The sequence below is a fragment of the Cetorhinus maximus genome, chromosome 11, assembly GCF_964194155.1.
Source record: "Cetorhinus maximus chromosome 11, sCetMax3.hap1.1, whole genome shotgun sequence".
In the NCBI taxonomy this organism is placed as follows: domain Eukaryota; kingdom Metazoa; phylum Chordata; class Chondrichthyes; order Lamniformes; family Cetorhinidae; genus Cetorhinus; species Cetorhinus maximus.
Genome location: NC_135889.1, coordinates 82407684 through 82428883, shown reverse-complemented (window position 1 = coordinate 82428883; position 21200 = coordinate 82407684). Strand labels below are relative to the sequence as shown.

Genomic DNA, 21200 nt, shown 5'->3' with positions numbered 1-21200 from the left:
AATCAGGTTACTTTCTGTACTATTTCCACAAGAATGTAAATGATATTGTAATGTTTTTAATTGTAGTTATGAGCTTAAGTTATTATTGGCTTTGGCCATCACTTTAAGTCGCCCTGCTTTCAGCTGTCTCATCTGCTTACAAATGCAAAAACATTTATGCGGGTTACTTATGTTTTGTTTTGACAGTAGGAGTTGTTGAATGATGCCCAAATAACCTCCAAATTGATTAAAATTGTGTAACAGCACAAAAAAAAGCTGCTTCCAAGTAAACAGTAATAATGGAGTGATATTTCTCTTAAGCGTAAATCTTATTTTGTGATTGGCCTTGGATAAAATAACCATCAAGAATGGATTGACATGTTTTTAAAGCATTTTAACAGCTTTGTATGTTTAAAAAGAAAAGACACTCAGGTTATAAATCACTGCCAGGTAAAGATTTGCACTAATCCTGCTGTCCTTCTACTTAAGAACCATGGGTTCATGAATTCAGAGTAGGCATATGTTAGTAATGGACCATTATTTACTGTAAAAGTAACTGAGGTTAACATCACTTGCTATCATTCATGTGCAATTTGCACAGCAACTTCAGCTAAGCACTGACATTGATATGGTTAAATGTGAAAATTCATGATGCACCGCTCCTCAGTAAGCTCCTTAAAAACATCTTGCTGTCTGCTCCTCCATTCAAATATGTTGACTAGCATAATATTCTTATTCTGTACTTCCATGGTAAATACAGACTAAACATGCCACAAAGTTAGGGCTTGTCAATTTCAGTCTAAATACCCTTTTTAATTGCATGGTAAGTCTACTGACAAAGTACTACTGCTACTGAAAATTAACTTTTAAAGTTGTCTAATTCATTCAGAATTTAATTGGAGATTTTTTTCTTTGTCTGTCTCTCAATTCAATCTTTTTTGCTTTCAGACTGCACTGTCCTTCAATCTGATTGGTTAAGGAGATGCAGTTGCTTGCCTTGTTTATATAGATCCCACATGTCCTGTAGAGGATGCTGTTTCCCACTTCCATTTACAGTAACACCAATGTAAAAGCGTGTAGAAATTGAAAGGCAAATCCGTTCGCTGGCTCCAGTAAATTCTGGCCCATTAATGTGTTTACTTTTTAGTACACATGCATAAATTATGTCAGCATATTCATAAGGTTATAAAGGTCTTTGTCCAAAATATGAATCAACTTTTTAACTAGTGCAAATCCACAACATTGTATTGAAATCCAATTCTTCAGCATCTTTTCAGCATTTTGCCAAGCCACCTTGTCTTTATCCAAAAATCAGTGACACCAAGGGTTTGCATTGTTTATGCCTCTGATGAGCTGCTTTTTTCCACTTGGGGTAATTCTTCTACATAGGTAGCTGGGAAAATGCCCTTCTTTCCTCGCAAGCTGCCAAACCACCATCCAGTCACATCCTTTTTGTGAATAATAAGTATGTCACCTACAGTGGAAAAAGAAATTGAAAGTCAATTTGTATCCAAGAAAATAGTATTTTATGGTTACTGATTTTTGCAGTACTCCTGTGATGGTTGCTGCTGCCCAGTGCTGTTGCTTCCATTACTGCATAAACTGTGATCAACTAACTGTAAATGCAGAGGTCTTTCTCAATGCTATTATGGGTGAAGGTGCACTTTGCTGTTGGAGACATCAAGAAATGATCAGTTTAATTAGAATGACATAGAAATTACAGAAACTTGTTAATCCCAGCCATATAGCAGTGATAAGAGCCCTTACCTTGCTGCATGTTAAGTTCATCATCTCTGGCAGCCTGATAGTCGTACAGAGCTTTACATGTGCCAACTTCCTGAACAGGATTGGCTACTGTAGAATGAAATTAGAATGTTTTGAAATAAATTTAAAAGGTATCAATCTATGAACAAATAAATGAATGTTTCTCCTTGGCCTACAAAGCTACTTGTTTAAATTGTCATGTCTGGATCAGACTTCACACAACGAGTAGAAATCTTTGCAATTTAATTCCATCAAAAGGGTCTCAAATGTAGCGTGCATTTTACCAGAAAATCGCAGGCCACACACCTCTTCTATTCAAGGCCCTTCTGGTGGCACTCAAATTCCACCCAGTGTAAATCTTTGGGGTGTGAAACTAGCCTTTGAGCATTTTAGTGCTGCTGACCATGACTTGGCAGCACATTTTCAACTGTCCTCCATTTTCTTTTTCATTGACTGCCAATTTGCAATGAGCATATTTCAAGCTACTGGTAAAATTCAATTTCATCCCCTTCACCTCGTCAAGTGAGACTGACAATTAACAGGAAAACATCACCCTGCATAAGGTGTGATGATATCCTAAACTTTGAACTAACTTGGAACATATTCCCAAGTGTCTGATTCTGCTTACTATACAGAAATTTGATAGTATCTTATTGCTTTCCTTTTCTTTTAGCCTGATGATGGAGTCAGGGGAGGCAGGATCTTTTAACTGGACATGTTAATTGTGAGCTGTGAAATTGATATTTTATTGACCAATACAGAGCAATATCATAGCTATCACATCTAATGAATATGCCCATAAGTGAGGATGCTTGGATAAGTGCTGAAATTATAAATTACCACAGGTCACCCTATACATGGCAACCTAATATTTTATTTACATAACTCACTACCTGCAAACATATTTCACTATAATTGATAAAAATTTTCTTAATGATGTCATAACATTTTCCTTATATTGCTGAAAAGGGAGACATGCTTTCTAAGCTTTTTGCCTTGTTGCGGCTGAGGGCTGACAAATCTCCAGGTCCAGATGGACTTCACCCTAAGGTCTTGAAAGAAGTGGCAAGTGAGATAGTTGATGCATTGGTTTTAATTTTCCAAAATTCCGCAAATTTGGGGAAGGTTCATTAGATTGGAAAATAGCAAATATAACTCCTTTAGTCAAAAAGGGAGGGAGACAGAAAGCAGGAAACTACAGGCCAGTTAGCCTAACATCTGTCACAGGGAAAATGTTATAAGCTATTATTAAATATGTTATAGCAGGGCACTTAGAAAAATTCAAGATAATCGGGCAGAGTCAACATGGTTTTGTAAATGGGAAATCATGGTTAACCAATTTATTGGCGTTCTTTGAAGGAGTCATGTGGTGTGGATAAAGAGGAACTGGTGGATGTACTGTGCTGAGATTTCCAGAAGGCATTTAATAAGGTGCCACATCAAAAGTTATTGCAGAAAATAAAAGTTCATGGCATATGGGGTAACACATGGCAAGGATAAAAGATTAGCTAGCTAACAAGAAGCAAATTTGGCATAAATGGGTCTTTTTCTGATTGCCAGGATGTGATGAGTGGTGTACCACAAGGATCAGTGCTGTCTACTGTTAGATGTGATTTTGTGATTGGGAAGCACTTGCTGAACAATCCTGAATGTGCTAATAGCTACACTAACAACCAATTTAAGATAATCAGCTGAGCTCGTAGTGTGGCTCTTCGACGCATTTTTGTATTTGTCCTGATGAGTGCAAAATGAAACATCTCTCTTTTCAGCAATATTCAAATCACAGTTTGCATAAAACTGATCAGAAAAGTCTTGCAATCATTTAGACCAAAATTAACTTCTTTACCCAAATTACGATAGCCCGCTGAGCTTGCATCCTCTTCTGATTGCTCCACTCCCAGCTCTGAATGATTTGAATTAATTGTATGATTACTGTATATGGGTTCAGATATCTGCTGGGAGCTGTGTCTGTGGTGATCTCTTCTGCTATTTGAAGATAATGAGTTTGTCAAGGTTCTGTGAGCCTGCACATTTTTCATTTTCGTAGGGCGTGATACCTGTGCCAAACTGTGATGATGATCCTACCAAATTAAAGTTAATAATTAAAAATGATTAAAAGTTATTAAACCAACTGAGGAACTTTGAGCGTGACATCACATGTTGTCCATCATTATGCAACCCAATGCATTTCAGTAGGATATCTTAAGGTTCAGATCTACTGTTCCCTCAAGTCTTTGATTTGGTAAAGAAATTATGATGCTTAAAGTTCCCTACTCAAAAGGTACAGTGTTACACTGAGAGAATGGTCCCCAGGATTGCAGTTCCAAAAGTCAGAAGTGATCTTTGCAACTTCCCAGGACATCTCCGATAACATTGTCAGATACTGGCTACAATAACTGCATGAAAGTAACTATCTCCCCAGAAATGTAACAACTTTGTGTTGATATGATTCTGATCTGTCTGCTACCATCCCACTTCTGCAAAAATATTCAAATTATTCTGTTTCTCTTCACTAATAGTTAAGTCCTTTCTGCAATGCCTCAATATCCTTGTATTACGTTGAACAGCTCTATACTCCATGTTCTTATCAGTGTCTCACAGATACTCATTATTGTCCCCTAGGATTTATACTGTATCCCTTTGACTATACACCCCAAGATTCAGTTAGCTTTCCTTAACAATGCTGCACACTGATTTTGACTTGAATGAGTTTACACTAGAATCCTCTCCTGTGTTGTGCCCTGTAGCTTAGAGCCATTAGTTTATATTCTCACTGTTTATTTCTCTTTTCTTTTTGATTAACTTACAACTGTCCGCATTAAATAATATTTCACATTTGTTGACCCACTTATCCAGATCTTACAAACACATCAAAAATCAACAGGCAAGAAAAGACCAGCTGGTCGATCAAGCCTGCCTCACACCATAATGGCTGGACCATCAGGGATAAAATCTTCCCACTGCCCTGCAGCAACTAATCTCACCCCCAAAAGCAATGCAATCTTCCAAGAAAGAAAAATTTTTAAAAATCCTTTTGTATCTGGTTTTGCCTCTTCCGCATTGTTTGAAACCCTCATTCCCAATTTGATAGCATTTTCAAACTTAGACTAGTTTCCATCCCAGGCTCCAACTCATTTATATATTCTAAATAGCACTGGTCCGAGCACTATTTAATTAATTATACATTTAAAGTATTTTACAGGCTTCCTGATACTTATGTTTTTAAGCACAGAAAATGAATTACCAGCAAAGTGAGAATTTAATGCTAAAAGAAAATTCAGAAAATATTTTGATTTGACAACTTTGACCAGACCCTCAAAGGAAAATGTAGGTTAGTCAATTATACTGAATAATTAATTATTTTATAAATTAAATGAAGCTAAAATTCACTTTTTTCAATTTATTTGTCAAAAAGAACCTATACAAAGATATCATGTGGCATTATAGCTTTGCTAAGTAGAGAAATTAGGAGACAAGTACTCTGAATGTCTAAGCACAGTGCAGTTAACTTAAAACTTGGGATGCACCTTATCTTTCCATTTAATGATGCTGTCACTTAATGGATGGGATGGTTTGAGATTTCCTTCTAGTTCCGCCACAGCTGATGTAATTTTGTAGAAATTTAATTCCAAGAGAATCAATTTCAGTGTTGCCTAGGAATAGAAGTTGGATTATTATAATTCTTAAAATGGAAAAATGTACAACAATTATAACATTGGAATGATCTCGTTTTCTGATCTCAAATTTGTGATGAACTGATTTCTGATATCCATTTTAATTTAGCCACATTCTTCTGAAGAAAAAAAATGCTACTTTTTAAATTCAAGATATATTCCCACTATAACCATGAAATGATTTCTCATCACATCAACTATGCAATTAGAGTGTAGGGTATAAGTTTTTTGAAACGAAGGGAGGTACACAATGCTGTTCCCCAGGGTGTAGTACTCGGACCAATAATGTTTTTATATACATTAATGACTTGCACTAGAGGCACAGGCACAATTTTGAAGCTTGCCAATGACACAAAACTTGGAGGTACAGTAAACAATAAGAAATATAGTAATAGACTTCAAGAGGACAGACAGACTGGTGGAATGGGCGGACATATGACATGATATTCAACACAAAAGCATGAGGTGTGTCACGACTCACTGGGGATAGTGCACTGTGATATCAAGCCCCACTGTTCCATGAGCTGTGACAAATGTGAGAAGTTTGATTAGACCATCAGATTGTCCCAATTCTATCTAACTGTTTAATTTATGTTAACAATGCGAGCACCAGGTTTGTAAACTTAATAAGTAAATAACTGTTTATTAAACACATTGTCTATAACCAGTGGCAAAAAGAGAAATATGAAGTGCTAACTTTTAATTCTACAACTTAAACTCTACCCCTTCTTAACTCCTATACACAAACACACACACACACATATAAGACACACAAACATGGATTTTAAGGATGAGATAAAACAGTTCAATAGCACCAATCCGGAGCTCAGGATTAGATGGGTTAACTTTGATTGGTTTCTTCCAAATTCCTTGCAGGTTGTTGTGGCTCACACGAGGTGGTCTCCCATCACTTGCAGCCTGTGGTTCTCTGGTTGAAACTTGCTTTTAGTGTCTCTACCGGTGATTTTTACCCTTTTCCTCCTGGCGGGCTTCTCAAAGAAAGCAGGGGTAGCAGTTTCCCCCCGTCACGGGGGTTGCGCAGGTGCATGTGCGCGAAAGAGCGCACAGATCTCCCTGAAGCAAAGTGCTGCCTCAGGGAGCTCGGCTCATGTTTGAAAACTTTATTAAAGGGAGAAAAAAGTATTCCTGACATGTCCCCTCATGTGCCACTGTCACATGAGCAGGGACATGTCAATTACTTTTATTTAAAAATTGTATATACATTTTAAATCCCTCATGAAACCTCATCCCGCCCATGGATAAGGTTTCATGTTTTTTCTGAAGGCCGCCTGGGCTCTTTGTCTGCCCGCCAACCTTAAGGTAGGACGGGCAAGTCCACTAATTGGGTTAATTGCTTTTTTTAAAGGCCTTAAGTGGCCGTTGACAGGTCAGCTGTGTGCCCGCCAAACTGAAAATCTAAATGACTTCTGGTGACGTCGGGACGCACGCCCGACGTCACCGAGCAACATTTTATGCGTCGGTGAGCAGGCCCTGCCCCCCACTCGCCGACAGGAAAATGCTGCCCCAGGATACGGCGATGTAAGGAATAACTAGTTAGCTGCTATGGCAGGATTACTGGAGTCTTACAAAATACAGGAGAGCGAGGTTTCGTGTCTTCCCTCTTTTCAGGCTAGGAGCTAATCAACTCCACTATCCTCACATGTAACCTGGCCACCTGGTCAGGAGCCAATCAAAACACATCGCTACACAGTTCCCTCTTAAACCAGGTCTCCTGTCCAGCACCATTCTGTCCATTCTGGCACACACTGTTCCAGGAGACGGCAACATTGTAGATTTTCTTCTTCCTGCTCCAGTGAAGATCTCTTTTAAACTGCAGCCATGGTATTTTATTTAAAGCCACAGTCCAAGAAAAAATAAAAATGTTCTTTACAGGTGATATAATTAGATAGAAAGGATGAGAGAATACAAGCTAAATGTACAATTTTAAAGGGGCACAAGAACCTGGGGGTATTTGTGTACAAATCTTTGAAGGTGGCAGGTCAAGTTTAACAAAGCAGTTAATAAAGCATATGATCCTGGGCTTTATTAATGGAGCCATGGTATAAAAGAACCAAGAACTTATGCTACATAAAACACTAAATCAGCCTTAGATGGAGTAGCGTGTCCAATTCTGAACATCACATTTTAGGAAGGAGGTGCAAGTTTTAGAGATAGTCCAGAGGGATTTACTAGAATGATTCCAGGGATGAGAGATTACAGTTACATGGATAGACTGGAAAAGCTGGAGTTGTTCTCCCTACAGCAGAGAAGGTTAAGAGGAGATTTGATCAGTATGTTTTCCTGCAATATCTAGATAAAGAAAATAAAGAGAAAATGTTTAAAGTGCTTCTAATAGTTGAAGGGTCAATAAACGGAGTGCACATATTTAAGGTGGTCGATAAAAGAAGCAGACACAACATGAGGAAAAAAGTGTTTACATGAGTGGGTAAGATTTGGAACACAATGTCTGACAGAAATAGTTGTTTTATAGTACAGAACTTGGAGTATTTCTGAAAAAAGATTTTTTGTCGGAGCTTTTCATCTTGCACCCATCAGCACAATTTGCAAGAAAGTACCAATGTCAGGGGAAGCAACACCTTTATACTGGATGAGAAGAGAGTGCTGATTGGTTGGCAAGTGACAAAGCCTTTACCAATCAGTCCACTTGCCAACCAATCAGCACACTTCTCATACAGTATAAATATGTTGCTTAAACACAAAATGTCTCTTTTTTCAAGTGATACTCAATGTCTGATAGGGTAGTGGATATAAATTCAATAGTAGCTTTCAAAAGGGAAATGGATAAATACTTGACGGGGAAAACATACAGCAACATGGGGAAAGAGCTGGGAAGTGGGACAAACTGGATTGCTCTGCAAAAGAGCTGGTGCAGATTCAAAGGGCCAAATGGCCTCCTGTGTTGTATTATTAGGCTCACTGGCATGAAGCAGACCAAGCCTTCCTGGAAGTGGTAGTCTCACTCTGCTTCCTTCAGTTTAGACTTTGACATCTGACCTACTCTGAATTTAGCAATTTGAACTTCACACCAACAGTAAATTTGTGGAGTGTGAATGGATTGTCAACTTTACAGTTCTTAGGGAAATGTAGGGCCCAATTTTAACTTTAAATAAATGAATGGGTTTTGAGTGAGTAATATCACATTAGGGGCAGAATATTCTGCCTGTCAGGCAGGCCCGACCCAATCTCCGGTGGACGGGGAGCTGATCCCCGCTGGAGAAGCAGGCCCCGCCGCCATTTTACATGGGTGGGCCAGTTAAGACCCGCCCAGTGTGACGTCCGGCGAGAGGCGCTATGCGCTTCCTGTGCGGGCAGGGGGGATTCCCCAAAAGCGAGAGTGCGGTCTTTCGCACATAAGATGGGACATGTTCATAGTTTACACTATAACTTTATTAAACTTTTTAAAACCCTACATGAAACCTCATCCCGCCGGTGGATGAGGTTTCATGTTTTTTTCTATTTGCTGCCGGGGCTCCTGGCCGACCCGCCAACTTTAAGGTTGGAGGGGCAGGTCCTTTAATTGTTTAAATGATCCTGTCAATGGCCTCAATTGGCCATTGATAGGTCGACGGACCCGCAGCTGATTTTGCTGTGCCCCCGCCTTACTGAAAATTTAAATGGGGCAGGATGGCGTCGGGGGTTCCGCCCAACGTCATCCCGCATCATTTTACGCGTTGGCGAGCGGGCCCCGCCCCCTGCTCGCCGTCGGCAAAATTCTGCCCCAGGAGTGAGTAAACAGAATCAAAAATTAAAACCATTTCAAAATAGAGTATTTTGGACTTACTTGTGAAAAAACACAATTTTCCCAATATTTACTAGAAGGCCTACATTTTTCCTTCACTTATAATTATCTTTTATCCAATAATTATATGGTGTTATTCACTCTGTTAAGTCTTGGAACCACTTAGTCTAACTTTTATTGAAACGCCAACACGATAAGTAAGTGATTTACCTCATCCAGCATTGATACAGTTTTTTCTTCAGTCTGTGGATCTGAAAATGATGGACTCTTTAAACGTGTTCTAATCATCTTCTCTAACCCTGAAAAAGCAACCAAAATATTTCTTATTAGAGTTTTAAAGCTAACATATTCACATTAAATTAGGTTGTCTTTTTAGAGAAAACTTAAGGTGCAACCCAACCTTCTTTATCCTTATTTACTTTGGTTATATCATCTTGAAGTCTTTGTAGTTTCAGTGTTAGTGCAGTCTTCCTTCTTTCCTTATCCATTGTGTTCTTGCTATCTTCTTCCTGTTAGAAGGAGAAAGGTGTTACGTTTATATCGCACCTTTCACCAGCTCCAGGACATCCCAAAGCGTTCTACAGCCAATGATATATAGCCACTATTATAATATTAGAAATGCAATGGGACTGTACTCAATTTTGTGTTCAAATGCTCCTTCAAATTTTCTGAATGCAGATTACTTCTAAATCAGTAATATGAATGTAGGCAAAGGCTCCCAATTGAAATATTAATTTATGTTTCTGCTGCTAACTGACTTGTTGCATGCTTCCAGCGCTTCCATTATCTAATATATTCTAACTCCTGTTAACATTATTTTGAATCTTTGTTTACATAAAACTATAGGACAACTTGCAAGCATTTGATATTTTGCTTTTGGTACTATATTAACATACAAATGAACAGTGAAGTATTTAATAACTTAAAATTATAGCATTTAAATATCTACTTACATAATAATCTGTAAGCAGAAATTCTATTTTGTTTTCATCTGATAAAATAGATGTGTTGTCCAGCAATGTCTGGATATCTTCCTCAATGTTGACATTTTGTACAGTTTCATGAATTTGCTTTTGACGCTAAAGATAACAAAAAAGTATTTCATTCCATTATATAAACTCAGATTTAAAAATACTTAAGCATCGATATTGCTTAACAACAGTCCTTCATGTAATTGTTGGAATGAAGTGTACTGATGGCACAATTCTTACTTCTATAAGTGTTCTTCCAAAACAAGTGATGTGGTCGCTGTATTTATTCAAGATATCACATAGCAGCTTTATTTTATCTTCTTCCAAATTATGTATTACCTGTTAGAAAGCAGAAAATAACCATGAATAATCAATGATCTGAGACACTTAAATGTAAATCCAACAGATAAAGACACAGAATCTGATGGCTTTTCCATATTAATTAACCTGATGAAACAACTGAGGACAGGTTTAAATTGTGGAACAAAGGAACAGTACTATAACAATGAGCTATACCAGATGTTTCCAGTTATATATTGCTGGCTATAGTAACAGATAATCACAGCTATGTATGTATTTTGGAGTTATTCATCTCCTTGAGATTAAATTAAAGAAATCCTCCACTTCAACAAAGCATTTAAAGAAAAAAAAACCTTTGCCAGTTTAGGTCATCCAAACACCATTCTCTGATTTAGAAGACCTGGATATCTGACTTGGATATTGATATTTGGTTTGGTTTTTTGCTGCTACCATACAAAAGAAGAATAATTAGAAGACACTCAGGTGACATGTTTACAGGCCTCTACTAATACCTCTCCATATCTGCCATTAAGAGATATACAAGAACAACATAGGTTATGACATAAATAGCAAAATTTCACCCTCCAACTAGCTGCAGTTATTTTCCAGATACATTGAGCTGAATACTGAAGAAACTCACCTCGTGATTAACATTGTCATAGAGTCATAAATACAGCACAGAAACAGGCCCTTCAGCCCATCGTGTCCATGCTGGCCATCAAGCATCTATCTATTCTAATCCCATTTTCTAACACTTGGCCCATAGCCCTGTATGCTATGGCGCTTCAAGTGCTCACCTAAATACTTCTTAAATGTTGTGAGGGTTCCTGCCTCTACCATCCCCTCAGGCAACATGTTCCAGATTCCAATCACCCTCTGGTCGAAAAAAATTTTCCTCAAATCCCATCTAAACCTCCTGCCCCTTACCTTAAATCGATGCCCCCTGCTTATTGACACCTCCACTAAGGGGAAAAGTTTCTTCCTATCTATGCCCCTCATAATTTTGTATACCTCTATCAGGTCCTCTTCTCTGATCTAAGGAAAACAACCCTAGCCTATCCAGTCTCTCTTCATAGCTGAAACACTCCAGCCCAGGCAACATCCTGGTGAATCTCCTCTGCACCCTCTCCAGTGCAATCACGTCCTTCCTATTGTGTGATGACCAGGACTGCACACAGTACTCCTGTTGTGGCCTAACTAGCGTTATGTTTGCCATTTCACTTCATTGTCACTGGGTGAAAATCCTGGAGTTCCATACCTAGCAGCATTGTAGAAATGATTTCACCACAGGGCTACTGCAGTTCAAGAAGAAAGCTTACCCCTACCTCCTCAAGGCCAACTAAGGGTAGGCAATAAATACATATGAGCATACGAATTAAGAGGAGTAGACCATTTGGCCTCTCGAGGCTGCTATGCCTTTTGATAAGATCACAGCTGACCTGATTGTGGCCTCAACTCTAATTTTCTGTCTATTCCCTTTACCCTTTGGTTCCCTTGTCAATCAAGAACCTATCTAACTCAGTTTCAAAAATATTCAATGACCCTACCTCCATTGCTCTCTGGGGAAGAGAATTCCACAGGCTAATGACCCTCAGAGAGAAAAAAAATCTCCTCATCTCAAATCTTAAATGGAAGACCCCTTTTTAAAACTATGTTTAAATGCCAGCTTTGCCAGTGATGTCCATATCCCAAGATGGAATTTTAATAAGATTCCCTTTGCTGTATTTTATTAGTGCCGTGTCTGATAGTTCCTACCCCACCTAAGCTGTATGTTTTTCCTTTTTCAGATTATTTGGCTTTTCAATTCGCATTTTAGTGGCTAAAATATATATGCATTTCAGATCAAGCCAAATTTAGCAAATACTTTCTTGGTGAGTAAACATGTTTCCTGATAATTATATGAAGGGACAAATCTCCAGTGAACAAGAAGTGGGAAATTGACTGTTTTCTGTGGCTAACAACCTATTAGCTAAATTACTGTTTCCAAAATTGCACACTTAATCCGAAGTTGCATTTTTAATAGCAAATCACTAGTGATGGAGATGAAAGAGTTTGTTAAAAGGAGCTGAATTTTATGCTGGGGGTTCCGCCCCACCCAACCCACAGACAAAAGTTGGGAGCAAGCCCACCCCTAGTTAGCCAGTTCACCTTGCAGACATTTAACAGCCATTGGGCCATTAACTGGCTTGAAGTGAGACTTTCGCCCTCATCAGGGAGAAAGTCCTGCCTCCAAGAGTTACTAGTCAAAGAATGGCCAACAGTTCTCTGGTCCCAGCAGCGCCACCTGGAGCGGCGACCACTGCTGGGACTGCAATAAGTAGCCAAGGGAAGCGTGCTGCAATGGAGCCGGACCTGAGGTGAGACTGCGGTTTTGCCAGGGCCAAGCCTGGCAGACTCTGGTGAGGGGGGTAAGGGGGGTGTGGGTGGCTGTGGTGGACAGGGCAGAGGAGAAGGAAAACATGGTGGGGGAGGGGGTACATTAGCGGGGACTCTCATTGGCCTGGCCATCAGTACACTAGGTTTCATTGAACTGGCTGTTCTCTTGGCTTCAGCATCCTCCGCTGCAGGTAAAACCCAGCAGCGATGGAAGGAGGCCTTTAACTGGCCATAATTGCCCCATGGACAAGCGGGCTGCACAACGCCTTACCTGACGCTGCTAAAAGTGTGGTGGGGTGGTTAGGCACCGGGAACAGTGACACTGGTTTGTCAACCAATTTTACAGCCATCATCCCCCCACCCTATCGCCTGCCATCCCACCACCAAGAGCCTGTAAAATTTAGCCCAAGGAATTTTTGACTCATGTTTATGTAGCACCTTCTATCACAAGGTTAGCAACATTTGCTGCTAGATCTGAAAGAAGTGAACTTCTACCTCAAATTATAAGGAGCAGCTTCCTTTGGTTTATAAAAATACTCTATATAAATCATGCAAACCTTTAAGATAGTTTTCTACAAATACCTTTAACTTGCCTGATAAGACTGCTCAAACATGGACTCCCACTTTAGTCTGATGTCCTCACCAGCCCTGTTTAATTCATAGTACCGTTGGTCAATTTTTGTCAGTATCTCTGTTGACTTTTTCAGTTTATTCAGCAGCTATAGGATCAAACCATTAACAACAAACATGGGTTACAACAAACATTGCTTACAAAATAGGTTACAACAGCCCAATGTATAAAAAATATACCTTCACTGGAGAGTAACTCACATTAGAGCATATAGTCTGTCAGGTTAGGTGAATGATTAATTATACTAAAGATAAAACAAATCAGGGTTCCGATTAAAGGTCATACACCTCAAATGTTAACTCTCACCACAGGCGTTGCCAGACCTGTTGAGTATTTCCGGTATTTTCTGTTTCGATTTCAAATTTCCAGCATCCGCAGTATTTTGCTTTTGGATAAAATAAACAGAACTCGCTGACATTAAATACATGCCTGTAGGCTTACAGAATCCTGCACTACAGAGTTGATTCCCTATAGTCAGTTCCTGATCTTCGCTTGGTGATTAGGGGTAAAAGTTGAGCTTCTTCCTGAAGGGAGTGTTGGAAGAGTAAGCCACACCATTCTCATGGAACTGGTGGTAAAGAGCTATGAGAAATGCAATCCCAATCTATGAACTTCACATGCAAATGTTTAAAGCACCCATACTACATTCATGTGTACACTACTTTTATGCATGTATTAGACTGTTTTAAAATAACTGGGTTAACACCAGCACAAAACCAGCACACACACATTTGCCAATTGGAATTTCTACTCCATAAACTGTCAATGTCCCAGGCTGGCTGTCCTGTGGAATGCACTGCATGACATGAAGGGAAATCTAATAAAGAGAAAAAAATATAACAAATAGGGGAAGACAACAGGCAAAAAATATATATGTTGTGCCATAATCTTCTCAACACTAGCTTTATGAAATGGTACAACTGAAAGATGAGTAATGAAGTCCTGATAACAGGGTTTTACAAAAATATATAAATGTCAAACGCAGTTTAGTATTAAGCATAGGAATAGGATAAGAATCAGCAGTTGCAAACAAAACACAAATGTAGGAAGAGATCATGGTTACTTTCAGATATTATGTCTTTCACAAATTCTGCTCTCTATTGTATGTCTTATTAAGAAATCAATAATTCTGCACAAACTTCTTGAAATTACACTTGATTTTGTTCCAATTATTCCAGAGTTGAGATTTAGGAGAAAATAGGCAAAAAGGACAAATTGCATTGAAAACATCTGGATTCGCAAGCTGTTTTGTGACTGGTTCCACTATTAACAATGGATCACAGAATCTTATCTTGCTGGTTAATATCCCTGGTCTTAACTAGTATAAGTGCTATATATATATTTACATACTTTCATGTATATCACTTTTCCATTGGATGCACTATTAATACAAAGGAAGATTGAACTGAATAATAAATAAGTATTTAAGATAAAAAGCATATTTCATGGTTGCATTCATGGATTGTCTAAATATTGTCAAACTCAAGCTTACACCATGAGTAAAGGACACTATTTTACAGGCATTGTTTACTTGTTTTAATCTTATGGGAATTTTAGGGAACATATATGAAGGGCGGATGATGCGCAAAGACTACACTCTGAAACACCATGGAACGGAAATGGAGCTGGAGAGTTACAGGAAGACGCCTGTTATCACCTCCCATGCAAAAGAGCTTCACAGAAGAAAGACAAAGTAGGAAGATAGAAGCTATCATAAATATAAAAGAATCTAAGAGAGGGAAGTTATGAGAGATTATTAGTGATGGCAATAATATAAATCTGCAATAATGTAAAACAGGGGGGTCTCTGAGATCTGGAAGAAAAGTCATATTCACACGAAACATTAACTCCGTTTCTCTCTCCACAGATGCTGCCAGACCAGCTGAGTATTTTCAGCGCTTTCTGTTTTTATTTGAGAGAGATCTGGACTAGTTTCACCTTTCCCAGGTGATTACATGGTTCTGGACAGGTGGGAATAGTTGTATTGTGATCCACTAGGGATAACAACTATATGGGCCAAGCTAAATGGACCAATAGGACTATGTTACTTCCATACGTTTGAAATTCCTGTAAATGATTCCGAAGTGAACTACATTCTTGTGGTAGCTCTGATGGATATTGAGGTAACTTGAATAATTTTTTTGCACTTTAATGGTGTTAAAAAATTTGACTGTATCATTCATTATTTAGTTCCCCCCACCTCCCCCCCAATTTGTTGAACCCAACAGGACCTTACCTATAACGTCTACTGCCACATAACCTGCCACTGTCAATTTAGTAATGAGTAACCAAAATGACTGAAGAGAATGAAAATCAGCATAAAGATGAATAGCCTAAATTCTTTAATGACAGGGTTGAGGAAATATTATAGCTGTTCAATGTTAAAGGGCCTAATGTACTGCCAGCCTATAACCAAATGTTAAGCAAATAATTTCAATAAAATATTTTAATTTCAGTGCAGCTCACTTAAGATCAAACAGCAGTGCTACTATGAAAGTAAACTATTTTAAATAATCCAGTCTGAACAACCTTTCTTTTCTCTTTTTCAGATACTATTTGTTTGTTGTTTTCCACTAAATCAAAGACAGCTTCATGGTCCTTGGTTGATTTCATCAATTTCTTTTTACTCTGTAATCCAAAAGTATTGCAACAAATTATAATCTGAATTAGAAAGTGTTAAATAACCAAGATTTCCTATGTGATAATATTTGATAAAGCAAGAAAACCACATATGCTTTTTAAAATATTTTTAATGCCTTTGAACCCAAAATCAAGGTAGATATGCAATACATTATCTATCTAAAACTATACTACCGGTTTGTAAGCAAAACAACTTCAGTAAAATTATTTCTGCGCTTTTACAAAATATGCTAAAAAATTAGTAAAATGATTTTCAAATATTGCGCTTTAACATTGAATAGACAGTCTAGAGTACAATATTAACAATGCTAAATTCTACCTTAATTTGTTGACTCCAGTTGTCTATAACAAGCTTTGATGACTTTTCGACTGCACTATCCACCTGATGCACAAGTGTTAAGATTGGACAGAATAGGAAATATTATGTAAAAGTAAAAAAAATAGATTTATCTAAAATACAGAAAAATGATGTTATTTTTGTAGAATGCACAATACATACTGACTTTCTCTTTTTAGTGTGCTCATTCAGCATTTGACGGATTGGTTTAATGGCTTCTTGCTGAATGGTACTGGCTAATTTCCTGTTCAAAAAATAAAACAGGAAAAAATTAAAAAATAATTATTACATCTGGAATTCAATGGACATTTGAAAAATATATCATGCAGCAAGATTGTTTTTCTATGGATATTATCACCAAAAATACTTATAAAATGTGAAAATTTGCACTTGTAAAGTGTTCTTCAGAATGCTTTGGAAGATGTAGCTACTTAATAGAGAGTAGAGGGATTTAGGGGAACCAAAGGATAGCAAAGATAGATAAAGCTTTTCAGGAGGTTTTTGAAGTCAAGGGAGGGAGGAATCCTGAGTGGCTTTAGAAGAGTTTTCTAGGCATTGAAAGGAGCAAAGGGATTTAGGTGTTCATTATTCAAACTATTAAAAATTAGCATACAGAAACAAAAAGTAATCAAAAAGGTTAGTGGTATGTTTGCCTTCACCTCAAGGGAGTTGAAATACAACAGTGAGGACACGAGCCTTGGTTAGACCCCATCTCAAGTACTGCATTCAGTTTTGGGCACCAAACTCAGGAAGGACATAAAGGTATTGAAGATGGTATGAGGCAGATTCACCAGAATAATATTGGAACAGAAAGGTTTTGCTTATGAAGGCAAGCTACATAAACTGGAATTGTATTCCTTAGAGTTCAGAAGATTGAGGGTTTATCAAATTGAGGTGTTTAAAACAATAAAAAGATTCAATAGGATAAACACAGAAAAACTATTTCCTCTGGTGGGAGAACCTAGATCAAGAGGAAATTTTTTTAAAATTGAAGCTTGGCCAGTTATGAGTGAAATCAGGAAGCACTTCTTAACATAAAGGATAGTGGAAATCTGAACTCTCTTCCCCAAAGGCTCTGGATTCTGGGTCCATTGGAAGTTAAGGCTGAGATTGATAAATATTTGTTAGGTAAAGCTATCAAGGATGTGGAGAAAATGTGGAAAAACAGAGCTGAGGTAGAGATCAGCCATGATGTGATAGAATGGCAGAGTGGGTTCAAGGTGTTGAATGGCCTCCTCCTGTTCCTGTTATGGCTACAGTCAGCCTCTGATGGTGGAACAGAAGGAATGGTATAGCACACAGTAATCAGGTTGGAAGAAATTAGTACACCACCATTTAAGACTGAAGAAAACATCCCAGATAGGGTGGAGTGAGGCCATGGAGAAATACTATAAGAGTTAGTGATGTTGGCAGAGGGGTTGAGTAGGGTGGCATTAGGATACATGTAGAAGCTTACCTCATGGTTATGGCTATTAGAGACTAGATGATGAGGGGGTACTTTGGGCACACCATGATTGACTATATAGGACAAGGGAAGAGAAACTATTTGAGGAGACACACAGTAGTGGCTACATTTGAACCAGGACAAGAATGCTGATGCAGACAGGTGCCATGTAGTTTAATTCCAGAAGAGGCAGTAGAATGGAATGGAATGATCAAGAGTTTCTGAGGCAGCAGCAAGAGTGAGTAGGAGAAATGGGCACATGAAGCTGCAGTCTTAATCTCACAGACTGCCATCAGTGTCTTTCGCCAGGCTGGTCAGACAGGTTGAAGTGCAATTCCTTTTATAATTAAAGCATGTTTGCCACAAAGGGTATTATTTACAAGCAGGAGCTGACTGATTCAACATTGCTCAAACAGCTCGATGAATCTGTAAACATGCTGCACAACTTGGCATCATGTTCTTAGCATTCATTCAAACAATGTCAAATCCTCCAAACATCTTCATTCTCATGTTTCATGCTGTGGGCTTAACCTGATTCTGCATTGCTTACTCTGCTGAAGATGACTGTGAGACTGGTTCAGTTTTAAGTAATGTAGCTGCCATGAGTACATATAAAACATACAGTGAAGGGACTACAGGCAGTACACAGACAGGGATCGTGACAGGATCATCCAGGCTGCAGAAAAGTGACGTGGTTAGATTTTGATCAGTTTTGAGAAATAGGTTGCACTGGGAAAATCTATGTTCTAACAGCCAGCACAATCCTGATAAAGTGCTGCCGAGGGAAGATAAAGCATCCATTCGATTTAACTGGAAATCAGTTGTTAAAAACCTCACCTGTACGGAAGAAGAGAACAGAAAATGGCAGCCCCACGATGCCAATCTAAGCTTTCAATTGCTGCATTCTAAATAGTCAGAGATTATGATATTGAAAAAAATATATTTCCAAATACAAAAAGCCACCCACTTGCAACTAATAGATGCCAAACAGTTAAATGTTATAGTTAACAAAGTTTCTAAATTCTAAATTTTGCACGGCATGAAATGTTGCAGGGGTTATATCAATAATTCATAACAAATAAACAGGCAAAAAACAGCTTAGATAAAAGGATTTTCTATGCAGGTCCAAAAGGAGCACAAAATGGCACAGACCTGATTTTAGCCAGATTTGCCACCTTGTCGATGAAAGTCACTCAAGTCCTCGGATTCAGGAATTTTTTTTTTTAGTAGTTTTTGAATTTTCTTCTAATATTCCTCAGCAAATGAATAGGATCTCTAAAAACTAAGCTGACTTCCGGCAGGTACACATGCCCTGTGTGAGCAGCTACTGGCTCAGTGGTAGCCTTCCTGCCTCTGAGTCAGAAGGGACCAACTTCAGACAGCCCTGGAACCCCAGCTCTGGATGCTGGGTTGAGGTCCAGTGGGGCTACATGTATCTGGTGGGTTTGTGTGTCCCGCCCCATCATAAAGCACAGTTGGGGTTCTTTAACCTTGGTGGCAGCCCATCCAGTAGAAGGCGTAACAAGGATAAAAACCATGAGGAAGGAAAAGGCAAAGCTGTTCTTCTCTAGACAGAGGCTCAGGAATCTCATGGGCTGAATTTTCCCCCTGTTGGGGGTGAAGTTGAAGGGTGGGCGCGCACAGGCGCGCTTCCGATGGGCGCCCCCAATTGGGGGCGCGGCACCATTTTACATGGGCGGGCCAATTAAGGCCCGGCCAGCGTGACGTCCGCACAGAAGCACTATGCACTTCCTGTGTGCGCGGGGGTAATCCGAAAATCAAGAGTGCGCTCTTTCGCGCATGCGCACGAAAGAGCGCACTCATCTCCCTGAGGCTAAGTGCAGCCTCAGGGAGATTGGCTCTAAATGTTAAAAACCTAAAAATAGAAAAATAAAATTTCCCTAACAAGTCCCCTCATGTGACAATGTCACATGAGTTGGGACATGTTCATAATTTTTACAGAAAGTTTATTAAAATTTTAAAAAACTGACATGAAACCTCATCCCGCCTGTGGATGAGGTTTCATGCTTTTTCTAATTCGTGCCGGGGCTCCTGGTCTGCCCGCCGACCTTAAGGATGGACGGGCAGGTCCTTTAATTACTTAATTGACTTGGTCAATGCCCTCAATTGGCCATTGACAGGTGGACGGGTGCACAGTTGATTTCGCTGCGCCCCTGCCTACCTGAAAATTTAAATGGGGTGCGGTGAGGTCGGGAATTCCGCCCAACATCACCGTACATCATTTTACACGTCGGCAAGCAGACCCCGCCTCCGCTCACCGACTCGTAAAATCCTGCCCCATGTGCGTGGAGTTATGACCTGCCCTGTTGAACAGATCTCTAAAAACTTTGACCATTACAGTCTCAGCTATTAGCATTATATAATACACAGCAGGATAAAGTATAATAAAAATCCTTCGATGCTTAAGTTCACACAATAGTCAAGTAGACATGGTTCCAAACTATTTCTATGACATAGTGGCTCTGATTCATCCCACGCAATCAACCTATACACCCACCCGTGCAAATCCGCTGTAAATGTCATTTCTTGAGAGACGCAGTTCCACCCATCAAAAATAGGGCTGCAAAGAAAAATGATTGTTAAATAATTAATAACACGAAGTTATCAATAAGTATATTGAAAATAAACTTGGTTTGTATAAAAAAAAATCATTTTTGACTGTCCAAAATTACTCTGATAAAAATATAGTTGAAGGATGGCAAATATTTTTCAAATGTCACTTTGCTGAGGTGCTGGAAATGTATAGTCGCTACAGAAACTTCAACAATTGAAGATCACAAAATATCTGGACTCAAAGATACAGGTTTCCATGGAGACTGTAACACAATCAGTTCTTTATTTTTGCTGCCAATTTTCTCCCTTCACTGTCACTCCTAATGACATTGACTCCCAGCTGGGATACAATTCCTTGAACGCCAGTTACCATCTGGCCATTATTCATGTGTGAATCCTGCCACTGAGGACTAACAGGCTATTTAAACACATATAACATCATCGCCAAGTCCGACCCAGGCCTCACTTGATGTTTGCAACTCCATATGTTCAGCAGGGGCTGCTGTACAGTGATCAAGAATAGTAAACCTGGCTCTTTTTCCCTTCCTATCTAGAGGTGCTGTGTGATTCAGCAACTGTATATAACCTCACTGAACAACTGGCAGATTTGAATATTAATGCTTAACCATTTGTAAATGAGTATATACTTTGTACATACAGAGTTCCATTTCATGACATGCCACTGGAACTAAAAGTGACCACATCAAGATTGCAATGGCTAAGACATATCTATGGGAGGCTTCAAATTGT

The 21200-nt window shown here is 38.9% G+C and overlaps 1 protein-coding gene across 4 annotated transcripts in view; it reads right to left on the bottom strand.

Annotated features, from left to right (window-relative positions):
* Window positions 1–898: 898 nt before the first annotated feature.
* Window positions 899–21200, bottom strand: part of nostrin (nitric oxide synthase trafficking) — a 44319-nt gene continuing 24017 nt past the window's right edge. The window contains exons 4-17 of one of the 4 annotated variants that reach the window (XM_078552326.1): window positions 20395–20457; window positions 18714–18781; window positions 16595–16676; window positions 16415–16477; window positions 15985–16083; window positions 13418–13543; window positions 10389–10487; window positions 10131–10256; window positions 9578–9686; window positions 9388–9476; window positions 5271–5396; window positions 3590–3824; window positions 1747–1833; window positions 899–1453 (exon numbers count right to left, since the gene is read on the bottom strand). In XM_078552326.1, coding sequence (XP_078408452.1) covers window positions 1317–1453; window positions 1747–1833; window positions 3590–3824; window positions 5271–5396; window positions 9388–9476; window positions 9578–9686; window positions 10131–10256; window positions 10389–10487; window positions 13418–13543; window positions 15985–16083; window positions 16415–16477; window positions 16595–16627 — 1329 coding nt within the window. In that variant the 5' untranslated portion in view covers window positions 16628–16676; window positions 18714–18781; window positions 20395–20457 and the 3' untranslated portion in view covers window positions 899–1316. The remainder of the gene's footprint in view (window positions 1454–1746; window positions 1834–3589; window positions 3825–5270; window positions 5397–9387; window positions 9477–9577; window positions 9687–10130; window positions 10257–10388; window positions 10488–13417; window positions 13544–15984; window positions 16084–16414; window positions 16478–16594; window positions 16677–18713; window positions 18782–20394; window positions 20458–21200) is intronic. The other 3 variants (XM_078552322.1, XM_078552325.1, XM_078552324.1) reach the window with 3 other exon arrangements.